This window comes from Notamacropus eugenii, chromosome 6 (assembly GCF_028372415.1).
Source record: "Notamacropus eugenii isolate mMacEug1 chromosome 6, mMacEug1.pri_v2, whole genome shotgun sequence".
Lineage (NCBI taxonomy): Eukaryota > Metazoa > Chordata > Mammalia > Diprotodontia > Macropodidae > Notamacropus > Notamacropus eugenii.
The window spans coordinates 23,055,927-23,073,162 of NC_092877.1; the positions used below are offsets into that span (position 1 = coordinate 23,055,927).

A 17,236-nucleotide genomic window follows, 5' to 3' on the forward strand; every position below is an offset into this window, starting at 1 on the left:
AGTCAAACAACCTACAACTGAGTAATACGCTACATAAAGTATGATTTGCAAGTGAATTTCCCCGAACCTTGGATCACACATTCCCAAGAAAGACAGAGGGTGCTGTATCGACAGTTCTCTTCATTAAGGACATAGCTGTAAATAATTCATGACTGAATTTATTAATTTCAGATCTAATTAGATATTGAATAAATTATAATGCAAAACTCTAAGTGAATATAATGCCTATACACAGACTGCCAAATAAAAAGGTCTGGCTTAAAACTATATGCCCTGTGTGTGTAATAAGCAAGCTTAGTAAATAACCTGTTAAAAAAAGTGAATTCAAAACATTAAGATAAACTTCAAACTAAAAACACATTCTTCTGTCCATTGACCAATGTGAAACTAATGAAATGAAGAGAACTTTTTATTATGATAGATATAATTTAGAATATCCTCTAGAAATATTAACATTATAGAAATAATAGCTCATCATTTCTTCACAAGTTGTAAGCTGAACAAATTCCTACATATTGATACAGAAAAATGTGGTCATACATAAAGTTCACTGTTAGGAAAGGGTAGTAAATACAAATTCAGGAACCAAGATTTAGTCCAGCAACATTCTGATTTTAGAATTTTAAAAATTTCTTCATTTAACATAACATTGTTTACTTCAAAGGCCAAGAGTAACGAACAATAAACAGGGACAAATAACAGATTAATGAAAGACAACAATTGCTATCATACTCAAATGGAATTTTTCCCCCAATTTCCTTCAAAGATGCTTTTTCTCAGCTGTATCAAAATATTTCTTCCAATGCATATTCTCTGTTTTAAGATTGAATATTGCTTCCCTCTTCATCTTCATTTTCTATGGTCAAATATAGAAGGGAGCAGGAAATTAAAGTATTCTCTATCAAAGTTGCCTGATGATTATGTCATGTTATTGTTATAATAGCTGAATAGTAGGCTTCTGACTTAGCAGGGACCTTAGAGTACATCTAGAGAAACTTCCAATGTAAGGGTTATTTGAACAAGAATACATGAAGGATAAATGTCTTGTCTTTGCACCTCCATTAGCACTTAGAATATAGTGTGCACTTCAATATTTGTGAGTTGTTCAGAGTGTGCACTTGAGGATTACAAATGCAAAAAATATGCAAAGAGACTGTATATGGTATCTTTCATTCATAACAAACCCATAAAAACTTCCTTCAAGGAGGAAACTTTTTAAAAATTCATTTCTCCAAAGCTTTGCTTCTTTTGGTTCTAATTCTACTGCACATATTTCAATTTATCTAATTTAAGCAATCCTAGTGTCAATTCAAGAGAAAATTAGAATGGTGCACAATATATTTATGAACTGAGGCAAAGTTCTATATCACACACAGAAGATGAAGACATAAGGAGGCTTTTCCATAGAAGCATGCCCTGCTTTCTGCCACATTAAGTAATACAAAAGCTGACTGAATTTTTCCAGGTTATATGGCAAGAGGAAGTTATCCCCCAGGAGTTCAGGGAGCCTCTATTGTCCATCTCTAAAAGAGTAAAGGGAATAGATTGTCCTGCGACAATCACTGGGGGATCTCTCTCTTAGTCATTGTTGGCAAGATTCTTGCTAGAGTCCTCCTTAATAGGCTGCTCCTTCACCTGGAAGATGGTCATATACCTGAGAACCAGTGTGGCTTCAGAAAGGGCTGAGGAACAGTCGATATGGTGTTTGCTGCCCAACAATGGATAGAATGCTAGATCTGGAGTAGAAGACTTGTCTTCAAATTTTGCCTTAAGAACCTAGGGCAAGTCACTTCCCTTTCTGGGCCTCACTTTAATTTGCAAAATTATTTTGCAGAATAATAGTACCTGTTTCACATGGTTCTCATCAAATGAGACAGTGTATGAGTGCTATTTAAAGGTGAAATACTAGTAGTAGCAGGAATAAGAACAGTAATGGTTACCATTTATATTGCTCTTTAAGGTTTGCAGAAGGCTTTACACATATCACGTCATTTTATACACACAACCACCTTGACAAATATTATTATCCCTATTTTACAGATGAGGAAATGGGCAGACAGACATTAAATGACTTGCCCAGGGTAACACAGCTGGTAAGTGTCAGAGGACACGTTTGAATTCAGGTTCTTCCTGACTTCAGGCTCAGTCCTCTATCCACTCACTGCATCATCTAGCAGCCTTAGTAGTAACTAATAATAACCGCTAGAAGCAGGAGCAGTGATATTAATAATATTGTCCAATAAACAGGATATTGGGTGAAACAGTATTATAGGAGTCAGTCTGTGCCCTAGAAACAATGTACACGTTTCTGCTTGATTTAAGGAAAAACTTCCTCATACCCAGGGCTGCCCCAAAGTGCAACGGGCTGCCCCACGAGCTGGTAACCTCTTTCTCCTCATTAGAGGTGTTTGAGCAAAGGCTGGAGGAGCCCATATTGAAAAGACTGTGGAGCAGATTTTTCTCCAATGAGGTTTCTTCTGACTCTGGACTTCTGTGATTGTGTGCAAACATGCTATAAGCAACAGGAGACTGACTGATGCTGAAGGGACTTCTCGTGACTTCAAGTGTTCCTTCAGATCTCAGCCGCTCATATATTTTGTGTGTCAGGTCAATAACCAAAGGATATCAATGAGATTTTAAAATCATATGCTGGCATTTGGTTCTCCACAGATTGTGACCTTCTTGTGACTTGTCCTTCTTGGGAGCACACTGCATGCCCATTCTGTGCTCCTTTCTTGTTACATTTCCACATTATCCATAAAGTACACATGCTTTCTTTGGGACTTTCCCAGTTTGGTATCAGTCTCTGTTTATCTGCAGAGACAGTTGAGGCTTACTGTGAAGATGGGGTTTACTAAGCAAATTAATGGTATAAGCAAGATTTCGGGGAACATAATTTTTTAAAGAAACTGTTTTCAAAGAGATCATGTCACATGAAGATCAGTTGAAGAAATTTAGCAAGTTTAACCTGGAGGAGAGAAAACTTAGGGTCGTGGATGGGACATATAGCTATCTTCATGTATTTGAAGGGCAGTTGTGAGAAAAACAATTAGTTCTGCTTGTCCTCATAGCTCCTAGAGAACTAGCAGTATCAGGCAGAAGCTGCAGATGGAAGTTGATGGAAGGGGAAATTTTCCCTTTTTTAAAAAATTATTTAGTTAGTATTTTATTTTTCCCAATTACATATAAAAAATTTTTAACAGTTTTTACAATTTTGAGTTCTAAATTCTTTCCCTCTCTCCTCACCTCCCTCAATGCAAAGGAAAGCAATTTAATATATGGGTTATAGGAAGGCGAAATTGTCTAACAGAGCTTTCTCAGAAAGTGGTAAGCTGCCTCCGGCCTCCCTCTCTTCACTGGTTACGTTCAAGCACATGCTAGATCAGGCCTGCACAACCTGTGGCCCACCAAAGGATTTTGGCTGACTGTGAAAAATGTAGAGTGGGCCTCAGGTTGTGGGCCAGATGAAGACTTGCCTTGTATATGGTAGAGGAGATTATTATTTAGATATGAATTGGACTGGAGAGCCTTTGAGGTCCCTTTCCATTCTAGATTCTGTCAGTTTCAGGAGGACCTTTAAAATCACTCTTAAGGCTATGTTTACAAACAAAGATAAACTAGTTTTGACTATTCATTAAAGCAGATCCGCAAGGAATTTCCATTTTACAACATTTTGCTAGTCTACTAGCAAGTTACCATAGTTGTTTGAAAGTAATACCTTGTATTTGTATATTTCATAAATCACACTTTTTTAATAATTAAAAAAGCTTCAGTCTATTTTCTTTGGATCTATAAGAGCTAACATTTTTGTCACTGTTTAGAATTTCAAAAGCGCTTTGGGTATATTACTCTGTAACTTAGGTGCTATCATTATGCTCATTTTATAGATAATGACACTGAGGCAGGGAAATCAAGGGCCACAAAACTAGTAGGTACCTGAGAGAAGACTTTAAATCCTATCTTTTTTCCTGACTTTAAGTTAAGAGCTAACTATGCCAATGAGCTATCAAACGATCTACGAAATGAAACATTCAAAAGATAAGCAATATCACACCTTAACAAAGTTTTTCTCTGTTAGTTAAAATACATATTCAATACTTGCTTGATGAAATGTTTATTTTCCCAACTCATGAAACTGATATAATAGAATGATATCATGCCTGGCTCATAGTAGGTGTTTAATATAAATGTTTGTTGACTTGATATAATAGCAATTTTAGTGTTATATCATATAGACTATTTAATAAAAACCCTTTTAGATATTAATCATTGCAATCACAACAATGAAATCCATCAGTATAAGGCGATTTCTTAATGAGAGATACTTGAAGATTGTTAATTGTTAAACCTAATACCTGTATTTGAGAAAGCTAGAGTAATAATTCTTTATTCCCAGTGAGAAAAAAATAAGTTTCCTTTTATAGTTAGGTACAATTCATTTAGTCATAAAAAGACTTGCATAATTTGAATTTCTAAGTTGAAAATTTAGAACATAAAGATATGGTTACAATATCCTACTCTTCTGACAGTTTGGGTTTACATATTTAGGTAAATATAGTATTTATTCTCCTTTAAATTGCATTCCCTTACAATTTATTAACCTTCTCTTGATTAGGGGACTACTTAAAAAAAAAAAACCCTCGCATGACTTTTTTTTTCACTAAAATGAAATCATTTTCCAGTCTTAAAACATAGATTCGTGTGCTGAGTTTTTCTTGTCATGTTTATGTTTCTTGAGTCTCACTTTCCACAAAGAGTGATACTAAATACCCTCAAATCCTGAGTTCTCTTACATCACTAACATTTTATTTTATTTGAGCTGTTTCAAAAGTTCATTCTTTTAAATGATATAGAAAAACGAGGGGCAAGGATGGGCAATGTTTGTGTTTTTACAGCTTGATAGCTGCCCGGAGCTTGGCAGAGCGCCCTCGAGGATTGTCCTGGACCTCCTGGCTTTCCGGAGTCACTACCTTCTTGTGTATCATTTCCCATTCCAAGGGAGATGAGCTTCTAAAGACTTCTTCTTCATTTTCTAGATTTAAACACAGTTCTGGGACTTGGGCTATCTTCTTTCTCCTTTTGGGACTAAGCTTTTCTGCCACATCTATGCCATGTAAGAAGCGTTTGATGATGCGGTCTTCCAGTGAGTGAAAAGAAAGGGCCACAAGGCGACCCCCGGGCCTCAGGAACTTCTGAGCTGTCTTCAGTCCCGCATAGAGTTCATTCAGTTCATTGTTAACAAATATTCGAAGGGCTTGGAAAGTCTTGGTAGCAATATGGGTGGATCTCTGGAGTAAGTCTTTCCTTTCATACAAAGCAGCGGCAGGAAAGGCACCTGTGGATACATTGGGTAAGGGGTTGGGGGTTGGGAGAAGAGAAGAAGGATTGAATTACAATTTTCTCCTATGAGCTCAGCAGCTCTTTGATGAATTTCTGCCCCTTAGAAAGACTGCAGCACTTTCTCTGGCCATCCCACTCCCATCTCCATGTTTCTCTCACATTATGTCTTTCCCTATTTTCTTTTGTAATGCTACACATGGGCAGCCTACCTTAAGGAAAATAAAACAAGGGTGAAAACTTCTACCTGGCCCTAGTGGAAACTCTTTTTGTGACTACCCACAATTCTGTGAAATTTACTTACCTGTTTGTACATATTTAAAATGCTTAAAGTTGAGGTATTTCCTTCCTCTGTGCCCACACCTGCTTCCCCTCCCCTCACAAGTTTCTTAGTTCAGTGGAAGAGTCAATGCAAGTCTTTTCCACATCTGTTCAAATCAGCATTCTAAGAATCTGGAGAACAGGGATCATTAAGTTTTGTTTGCCCCATGTGGGGCTACTTGAACATGGGTTCTTAGACAGATGCTTTTCAGGAGAGGTTTTTTTTTTTTTTTTTACTCTACTTACTACAACTTGGACATTTAGTTTGGAGTGGGGGCACTGAGGCAGAAGATGGGTACAGAAAGGTAACACCTGTTGGATGCTAAAGCCCTTGAGGGAAAAGGTATCTCATGGGACATTAAATGACTTTCCAGGGCCACAAAGTAAGTGTCTGAGGACATATTAAACTAGAGTCTTCCTGACTTTAGGCTCAGTCCTCTAGCTGCTGCATCATCTAGCTTCCAGACTAGTATTAATAGCAATAACTACTACTATTAGTAGTACTGTTAGTACTAGTGGGCAGCTATGTGGCACTGTAGTGGACAGAACTTGGAGTCAGTAGGACCTGGGTTCAAATCTAACTGCATACACTTACTGGCTGTGTAATCCTGGGCAAGTCACTGAACCCTGTTTGCACCAGTTTCCCCTATCTATAATATGAACTGGAGAAGGAAATGACAAACCACTCCAGCATTTCTGCCAAGAAAATCCCAAAGAGTCAGGCATGACTGAAACAACTAAATAATTACTAGTAGTGGCAGCAGCAAAGATGGCAGTGATAGTAGTAATGAAAATAATAATGAAGATGGCAAAGTTATTTGAACAGCTCGAGAGAAGGGGGTATTAAAAGTCTCATAACTGGAAGACAGGGAAGAGGGAACACCTGAAGTTTGGAGAAATATATAAAAGGGAAGTCCTCTGATGCCAGATGCACCAATGCTGTTTGTCCTCCTTCTTACGGACAATTTTATGCCCAATATGACTGAAAGTAATTGAGGGTGGCCACACATTATGCCCTTCAATGTGTTGGCAATTTGACTTACTCTCCCTATACAACTGATTGCATGTGGTTAATTCCATCTGGCAGTAGTCAGTCAAGGTCTTGATTAACCAAGGACTTGCACATGTAATAAGAGCACCTAAAAATGATTCTGACCTCAAAATAAGCTCAATCTTGTGAGTGCCAGTTGTTCATGCTGGATCACAGTGTGGCTAGGCCAACAGAAAAGATGTCCTGTTCCCCATATTTTTCTTGGGTGGATACCATAGTGAGAATGTGATGCTACTACTGCTGCTACTGCTGCCCACAAAGTCCAACCCATTCATCTATGCCATAGGAGAGTGGGGGAGAGGGGCATGACAGCAAAATAAGATAATGGCAGCCAGGGTGATATAGATGGGAACTCTGTGCCCTGAGATCACTAGAGTTATCTGTGAAGGCCTGGTTGGAACCCTGAAACCCTGGCCAACTGGGTTATGGTGAGACCAATGAATTGTCCATCAAAAACTGAAGGCTCTAAATTCACTGAAAATCTTCACTTAATGCAGGCTATAGATATCACACCCCAAAACAAAACTGATGATAAAAGCAGAATCCGATATTTAAAATGATTTTGAAAAGGAGATGAACATACTTAGACTGAAATTCCAAAAAGCCCTTTCTGAGTCTGACAGCATGAATCCAGCTAGCAGATCAACTACACCAAAATACAGAAACCAAGTAGAAGAAATCCACACCATCCGGGCACAGGATGAGATATACATCATCCTCCTTGTCCTATGTGCAGCTGCAGCTGTCCTGATGCTGCTTTCAGGGAGCTACGACAGACAATGTGTGCACACGAGTCGGTGAAACACTTCATATAAAAACTAGTATGATAGCGACTGGTTTTCTCTCCACTCCACAGAAAAGGTAAGGACATTCATATGATAATAATAATAGCAATAATGGAATGATGATGATGATGATGACTCATTATGGATATTCCCTCCATTGGTGCAAGTTGCAAATAATCCACCCCTCTTCATTCTATAGAATGTTACTGTCTACTACCAAGAACTCTCCATAAAGTAACAACCAAAAGATCAGAGGTCTTCTTTTGCTTGTCTTTAAGTATTCTGTGGATGTCAGTGTCCCATTCGAGTGGTCTATTTATTGGTATCCCATACAAGTTTGCTTTTATTGTGATTCCTATAATATACAATAATAATAATGATAGACAATAATGATAATAGTGCTGGGTGGAAGTTCTACTTCAACACAAATTTATACCAAGATATGAAATTCATTGCTTTATAAAAACTACTTCCTTCCTTCTCCTTTCCCCTAAAGAGGAGAATTTTAATTAGGGGAGTCTTACGCAAGTTTTATTTCCCACTTAACACTTAAGAGCTCCTGAATCACAGGAGCTGACACAATACTGCAAGGTGATAAAAATTTTTCCCCATAACTGATTAGAAAAGAACTTTCAATTGTGATTTTTGCATTTAACAGTAAGGATTTTCCAAGTTAAACATAACAGTCTATAAAATAAGTAAATGCATCATTCTGAGTGGCTGAAGGGCTGATAAAAAGGTCCCATTTAGTTACCATTATTATAGATGCATGAAATGTTAAGTAAGATCTGACCTTCAGGGTAGACTGAGAGTTTTACACATATTCTCTGTTGCTCCTCACAATCACTGTGAGTAGTAAGTGGTATTGGGGTTTGATTTAATCAAGAGATGATGTGCCCTTGATCACACAGGCAGTCAAAATCAGGAACAGAACTTGAAACCAGGCCTCTCCTAACTCCTAGTTCAGTTGCCTTTCCACTGTGTCATGGCACCTTTTAAGAACTAGATGAAAGCCTCCAGTACATTGAGTGGCATCTCTACCAAAGACTTATAGGAGGGCATGGATAAGAGTTGCTGAAGTTTGGAGGCATGGATGGGTTGCGATGTGTGCTGTTTGAAGGGAGTTTTCACAGTGATGAGATTGTGGATCCACTGAAGCAATAGAGAGGTGATAGTAACCTATGCTACCTAGGTATCCAACAGAACTTTTGGGAGAATGAAAGATTCATTCTCCTCTCTGTAGTACATTACTGGTGATGTCAAATGCCAAGGGATGACTCCTATTGACTTGGGTAGTTAATATTTAATTGGAATGTGAAATTTCACTATTATCCTCAGTTACATCAATCTAAATATTCATAAAAAAGATGCTTCATCATTTAAGTGCAGAACACTAATAAAAAGTACTTTATGTAAGTGTAGTGAAATGAAAAGAACACTGAGCATAAGTTAGGAGATCTGGATTTTAATCCAAACCCCTCAATTATATGACTACAGACTATCTATAGCTAGTTTACCTGTCTGGGACTCAGTTTCTTGGTTTGTAAGAAGAGTGGAATATGTAAGGCAGCTGAACTCTCATTATAATTACTACTTTGGGTCCAGGAAAACAGATGGTCAAATCTGCCTCCTTCCTTTTTGTAGAAAAATGTGACACCAGGAAATGGTTGGTTGCACACATGGCCAGATGTGGTATTTGTATTGATTACTTTTGCTTAACAATATTTCTTTGATCCAAGGGTGAACTTAGGAATATGTTATGTCAGGAAGCGACTACAGTGTAAAAACAAAATTTGGTAAAATAAAATAAACATAAAAACATGAGAGGAGTACAATTACTTGATCTGTAAAGTTCCTCTCAGATATAACATTTACTCTACAATCCACTGACTTTTCAAGGATAGAATCACATATGAAGATCTGTACAGCACAAATTAGTTAGTCATAGAATCACAGGATTTTACCAGTGGAAGAGATCTTAGAGAACATTTAGTTCAACTTTCTCATTTTACTGATGGGGAAATTGAGGTTGGGAAGGGTTAAGTGATCTGCCAAAGGACATATGTATCTTATAAATGGGAGAATGGGAACTAGAACTTCAGATCTACTGATGTGGGTCAAAATTTCAAGTAGGCATTAGAAGAAGCATCTTTCTCTGACACAAACTGAGCAACCCTGGGCAAACTACTTAAACTCACAGTGCCCTAAGCAACTCTGCAACTGTTAAATACAGGTGAACTGTTTTTACATCATTAGATGGAGTTTCCTTACAGTGAAAATCACAGTGACAAAAACACCCTCCTAAAAAATCAGAATAAACATTCAGGAATGCAAGAGGAAGTATGTTATGCCTATTAAGGATCTATTACAGTGAATTTATTTGAATACAAAATACTTTTTCATTTGCACATAAACAAAGAGGTGAAAATTCCAGAGGTCTGAGAAGACAGGAAACACAGAATGAATAAGGAACCATTTTTCTAGTTCAATGACTATTTAGATAGTTGATACGGAGTGGTGAATGGACCCTGACTCTTCATTAACCTAAATCCTGCAGGTTGCCTCACAGCCACATGGACACAAGATTATTTTCCACAATTATGGTCAGGCATCGCCCTCCTTGCTGTCCTCCCCACATTCACCTCCTGTGCCTTCTAATTCAGACAGCCTGTGTTCTGACATTTTAAGCCACTAAACTTATTCCCTTGCCTCTCATTTTCACAGACTGCCTATCTCCGAGCAGGTATCATTTTACCAGCCAGGGGTCCACAAGGTTAATGCGTATTTTTGGTCCTTTTAAGCATTTCCTTTGCTTTTCCAGTCCATAGGGAGCAGTTTACTTGGTCTATCCATAAGCTGTGCTGAAAGACATGCCTTTCACATGCGGCCTTGGAAGGTAGTAGTGATTAAAACTGATATCAAGTCTGACAAAATGTGGAGAGAAGTTGAGGGAGTGGAGCTACTTCTGTATTTCTTAGACTATAATATTTTCTCTATTTCTTAGACTACAATATTTTTAAAGTAGAAAATGAAGACTTTCTTCAGAAGAAAGCCACTCAAATTATGGCTGGTCGGTCTGCAATGCAATGCCTTCTTTAAGAAGTCCAGATCACCTTCATTCCGATATTTTGGATTAAATGAATTATTTGAGAATGGTACAATTTGCTTTGCCAAAGTTACCAAAGACTTCTAAAGGTTGCTTAAACTGAGGCAGTCATTTTAAGAAGCCATATTCATCAAACCATTCCATCATACTTTCTCTGTTTGGCATTTTATTCAACAGGTTCTTTCTGAGAGAGAAGGATTGTGGAATCCTCAATGTGATGCCTGAATGGCCCTATATTGACAGATGTTTTAATGGAACCCAAACCACTCTGCATCAAGTTGCAATACTTTGGCCTTCTAGCTACATTTCCCTTGGGGAAGGGTATATTGTCAGTCTTAAATACTGTGCATCTGGCGAAGGAGGCAACTTCTCTATTCTCTTATCCTGGGAACTGTAATGAATACCTTGTCTTTTGTACTGTTTGGGCTATTGGAAAATAACATATTGTTAACTCAGGTTATTACACTGTGTATCTCTCTCTCTCTCTGTCTCTCTCTCTCTCTCTCTCTCTGTCTCTCTCTCTCTCTCTCTCTCTCTCTCTGTCTCTCTCAGTACTACTGATTTCATGTGTAGGATTAAGAATTTTAGACTATCCAGTGGTCCACACATTAATGTTTTCCTGACTCATTGTGTAGGAGTACAAAATAACTAAAAAACAAACCCTTCACATTTGTTTTTATCTAATAAAAATTAGCTCTTCATATTTCCTATTCAAATAAATAAACAGGAGATGGACCAGTGGAGCTCTGTAAATGAAGCTCTTAAAAAGTTACTGAAGTACATCTAAAAGATGATCTTTAAATCCTGAGAACTTGAAAAAGAAAATATATTTTGGAGAAAATACTCCTTGATAGAAGAAAGAAAAAGGTTTCTGGACAAATGAAAATAAAAAGATTTCTCGGCAATGATGTTATATAATTCTGCTGGCCATGTACATTTCAAGAACAAAAGTACGTCTCTAGCTATGTAAGATGGAGGCTCTGTTTGGCAAATGCTTGTTTTGGAGCTGACAGAGGTCTTTTATTGTCTTCTAGGTCACTTATCTGATATGAAATGTTCAAAGTCAGGCAACCTTTGCTGGGAAAACATCTCCTCCTCAAACAAAACAAAGCAAAATAATCCAAACCCCCCAAAACTAAAAAGAATGACTAAATAGAAGTTTAAAAATAAACAAGGTAGATTTTTGGATGAATGGATGTATACCATGAATATCTATAATTTTATTAATATTTATACAATAACAAAAAAAGGAAAACATTATAAATGTATAAACAGATATGTACTGGCATAAATATTAGTAGGAATTTGATCTTTCCCCAGAAACCATTTAAACAAAATGTCACCTTCAAACTAGTAGTACTGTCACAGTTCAAACAAATATCTAGTGAAAACTTAGAATTTCCTACTAGCCACTAGCCAAACATATCCATCATCTAGTGAATTCTATGAGACTTTTAGTGAAGACTTAGCCTGTTAAAATAACTTCTCCCACCCTGAAACAGTTAATTCTCCTTGAAAAGAACATGCTATTTTCATATGAAATAGGTAAAACTATACATATATAACAACCATTAACAAGTCATTAAGTCACCAGTGATACAAAATGACACAACCTTGCACTAGCTGTTCTCCATTGCCCAAAATTCTCCCCTCCACAGCTCAGCCTCCTGACTTTCTTCCAGTTTCAGCTAACCTCCCAATGTCTTCAAGACACCTTTCCTGATTCTCCTTCATGCTAGTGCTTTCCCTCTGTGATTATTTTCAGTTTATCCTGTATGTAAGCTTATCCGTATGTGGTTGTTTATATGTTGTCTGCTCCATTGGACTGGGAGCTCCTTGAGAGCAGGGGCTATTTTTTGTCTTTTTTGTATCCCTAGTATCTAGCCCAGTGCCTAACACAGAGCAAGTGCTTAATCAATATTTATCGACTTGATTTATAATTTGCATTGAAATGTCATACATCTATCTATAAACAAAACAGACTTACCAAGTGGAGTTAACTCCTTGACTTTTACCTATCCTAGCTCCGTGATGCTCAGTGATTATGGGGCTTTGGTCAGGTTATTCAACTTTACTGGGCATTAGTTTCTTCAATTGTGAGAGACCTAGAACCAGATGATCTTTACGAACTCCTCAGTTTATCATTTGTTTTCTTTCTGCAGCAAGTTGCTAATTTCATTCATGAGCACAACAATTTTAATGCACTCTAACGTTAATATACAAATCTATTAAATTTTAGGAAGTTGCACAAGGTTGTTCCCTAGACATGATCTTTTCCTTGGGATATCAAATAATTTGTCTAAGAAGAGCACAGTTGGCTAGCAGCGGGTCCAACTCCACTAGCTAACTGTGCCCCCCATGTACACTTCCAAAGAATTTTTGTTTTAGAGTTTAGCACACACACACCTTGCATCTATTGCAAGGAGGAACTGAGAATATATTTGTGTGTGTAAATAATGCGTGTAGAGGCAGCAAGATGGCTCAGTGGATAGAGTTCTGGGCCTGGAGTCAGAAAGACCTGAGTTCAAATCCAGTTTCAGACACTTACTAGCTGTGTGACTCTGGGCAAATCACTTAACCTCACTTTGCCTTAGCCCACTGGAGAAGGAAATGGCAAACTACTCCATTGTCTTGGTCATGACATCCCCATGGACAGGATGGTCCACAGGGCCATGAACAGTCGGACACAACTGAATGAATGAACAACAATGTGCACGTATATGCATGCAGACATACAAGTATATGTGCAAATACATATGCATATGTGATTGTAGGAGAAACAAAAGTAATGGCAGTTCTTCATTTGAAATGGTAAGAAATTTGTGTGTTTTTTTACACGTCCTCATGAGGTACAGAATTTTTAAAAAGAATTTCAAAACCATGGTTAGTTATTAGTTTTTACGTTCAAGGTCAAAGGCTGTAAGGTGTTTTTCCATAGAATCACAGGATCTCAGAATTGGGATGGCTTCAGAAGCCATCCCGTCCTCTCCGTACTGAAACGAACATCCCTCCCACAACACATTGCTTCAGTGGACACATGTCTTTTACCTTACAACTCCAGTGAGGGAGAACTAGGCCACTTTTGCTCAGCTCTTCATTATTTTACTGGTTTTTCCTTACTTGCAGTCTACACCTGACTTTTGTATAACTTACACCCACTGCTCCTCCTTCTCCCCTCTGGGGCCATGGAGAACAAGTCTATTCCTTCTTCTTTATGACAGCTATTTAAATATCTGAAGATAATTATACACCCACTAAATCTTCTGTGGGCTAAACATCTCCAGTTCCTTCAAATGAGCCTTATATGGAAATGAACTCAAGTTGGAAAAGCTGAATTACAGTCTTGACATTACCACTGATTTGTGGAGCAGACATTTACCCCATAGTCAGACTGACATTCAAAAGGTGCATATTCTCTTCTCTTGGGTTGCCTTTACATGACACTTAAATAAACCTGCAATCAAGTCTGTAACACTGAAACACCCAATTATGGCAATTCCATAAACAATTCAGCAAAGTTCAGTGGAAAAAAGAATATGACTTGGAATTTTGTAGCCATGACCTAAATCAGCTTACTGTGATTGGGATAAAGGGATATCTGTGGACCCTACAAATGACAACTCTGCCAGCTACACATATACCTGCAGTCAGTGCAAGAATACCCACAGGCCTGTCCAGAGAGCCAAGGTGAATATCCCACTGACAGATAAGAGGATCTGGTGAAGTTTCATTTTTGACTTTACATCCTTTAAACTTGTTTCAGAAGAAAAAAAAACCCAAACAAAACAAAAACCCCTATATTTAAGGTTTTTTTTTTAAAGAATAAAACTTTACTACCAAGAATACCATTTTGCCATTTAATTCCACAATACCATTCACATTTATCAAGCAATGATAATAAGTTAGCATTTATATAGTGCTAACCATGTGCCAGGCACTGTGTTAAGTACTTTACAAACATAATCTTATTTGACTGAATACCCACTTGATGGATGGGAAGAGGTGGGAAATATGATGGCCAATACTCAGTTTCATTCTCATTTACAAAGGAAACTCGTATTAAAAATAAAAGAAAACCTTGCTGAGGAACAGTTTGCACTATATATAATAATAGAACACAATTTGTACTGAGCCTGTAAGATACATTTCATTCATAAAAAGCACTATGCTTCTGGCTAGATAAGTGATTTGAAATTCCAGAGAGAAATGATCATTTTGGGTTCCTGGATACTCTTATACTATTCACACATTTTAAAATTTAATAGATTCACATATTAAAATGTATTGAAAATTTTAAGGTTATGAATGAAATTAGCAATGTGCTGTGGTTGTCAATGTGATGCACTGCAATCTCTCAAGTGGTTGGGTTTAAAAATCATTTCAGATTTTGCGCGTTTGCAGGAATTCATCTGTTGAATTTGTATCACATTTACTAAGTCTCTGTGACACAACTTGTGTCCTTTTCGCCCAGGCTTCCTGAATATAGTGTTAAAGTCTTAACCATCAAGAAATAATGATACAAATCTTAGATGGTTAATTAAAATTTTTGAACTTGGATAATTTGAATTAAACTTGCTTTACAACAAGGTGTGTGTATGTGTGTGTGTGTGTGTGTGTGTACATGACTTCTTCAGTTTTCACATAACCTCTAGCTCCTATCAAATCAGACGACAACATGCTCTCACTATGGGTATCCAAGGATTATAATTCAGAAATGACTGGAAAACACCAAGTTTTAAGCTTTAGAGAAATCAGAAGAAGGAATATTACCTGTCAAAGTGAAATAAAAACCTTGGCACAGAATTGTTCCATCTGAATTTTTCAGTAATTCCATTCATGTCCCACTCTAATGCCATAGGGTTGACCCTGGGCTTTCAAAGACCACACAAGAGAAAGTTGTGGTCAGTAGTCCTAATAAGCCTTGGAGTGTGGGCCCAGTGAATGCTGAATTCCATGACATCTGGAGATAAACCCAGATGAGTCTGAAAAACACTGTCACCAGAGAGGGCTAGCCAAGAACTCATGAATTGTTTTGGTGGCAACTCCCAAAGACTGTGTGTGAAGAGTGCTGCATGACCAACAAAGAAGGGTACACCTACGCTGATGAAGTCATAGGTACTTGGAGCACTGAAAAGTATTCTGTACTATTTGCCTTAAATTTCTGAATGTAAACTATCTCAAATAGAACCATGTATCTTATTAGCTAGTCTAAATGGTCAAGATGTACTCAGTTTTTGGCTCTTTAAAAATTGGTCAGAGACCATCTGAAAAGATCGCATGAACATAAAGTTTTTGTTGTTGAGTTGTTCCAGTTATGTCCAACTCTCTGAATGCCTTTGGGGGTTCTCTAGGCAAAGCTACTGGAGTGGTTTATCATTTCCTCCTCCAGTTAATTTTACAGATAAGGAATTGAGGCAAACAGGGTTAAGTGACTTGTCCAGGGTCACACAGCTAGAAAGTGTCTGAGGCTAGATCTAAACTTAGGTCCTCCTATCTCCAGGACTGGCGATCCATCCACTGCACCATCTAGCTGCCCCCGGTCATAAGGTAGAAGTCTATATAAGAGGGATCAGCTTATTGAAGTCACAAAATGAGCTCATTTAAAACCATTGTAAATATTCTACAGTGTATCCACAGTGTGCTATTTTGGGAGATGGGCTCTTTAAGCTTCCTCCAAACATCTGCCATGACAGAGGAGCTCTGAGGAGAATGGAAAAAAGATAATCGATAATGTTCTTATGTATTAGGCACTGATTGGGGAGATCAATACTTATTCCTAGGGCTAATAACAACAGGATTTTATTTATGGGATAAAAGATAAACAACCAAAGGGCAAAGGCAGTGGGATGTGTCTGCTAGAAACAATAGGTTACTACTACTGTTTCTGATTTCCTTTTCTCCACTCAGATCTAAGACTGAATTGCTGTTTCTGATTGCCAGTTCCCTCCATCCTCTTCACAAAACCTGTGGATGACTTCGGGATTATGTGATGAATGAGACAGAGGGCTCAATATTTTCTCTGATCTCCTCATCTCTCCAATCTCTCCAAAGCAGAAATTATGCATCAAAGATAAAGCAACTTGAACTGTCACTATGATTTAGACCACCCAGGATCTGAGAGGTTAAAACAAACAAACTCATAAACTGACTTGTCATTTAGCATCCCACCCCCACCTCCCACACTACCAGCAGTGAGGCAGAACTTAGCTGGCTGAAGGATTTGAACAAAGAACACAGTATTCCCCAGTGTCATGGAGATTCCCAACAGTAGGATGTGAAAGTCTGCTGAGGTTTTGTGCCTTGGCAGTGCTCCAGGGTCAGGAGTTTGATGAGGGGTGCAGTGATCTGTGTTGCAGCAGAGAAAGAATCAGAAACAAAGGGACAGGACTCTCCAACTTAATCCAATCTCCTCCAAGAGCCCAGGAAACCCAAACTACAGAAATCAATCCTGGAGAACCAGCCCTGAAAGACTTTGATCTGCTGATTCTGTGGAAGAGAATTGAGAAATGGAGGGAGAGGAACAGGTTACTGTGTAGGGAGACCGTAGCACTCTACTAAGCCTGAAGGAAAGAGCTCAGCATCCAACTAGGGCACATTCTGTCTCCCTAAAAGTCATGTGGGTCAGAAACCTCAGTG

General features: G+C 38.0%; 1 protein-coding gene across 4 annotated transcripts in view; it reads right to left on the bottom strand.

Annotated features, from left to right (window-relative positions):
• Positions 1-391: 391 nt before the first annotated feature.
• Positions 392-17,236, bottom strand: part of METTL15 (methyltransferase 15, mitochondrial 12S rRNA N4-cytidine) — a 223,365-nt gene continuing 206,520 nt past the window's right edge. For all 4 annotated transcript variants that reach the window (XM_072619286.1, XM_072619284.1, XM_072619282.1 and 1 more), the window contains exon 6: positions 392-5,335. In XM_072619286.1, coding sequence (XP_072475387.1) covers positions 4,890-5,335 — 446 coding nt within the window. In that variant the 3' untranslated portion in view covers positions 392-4,889. The remainder of the gene's footprint in view (positions 5,336-17,236) is intronic.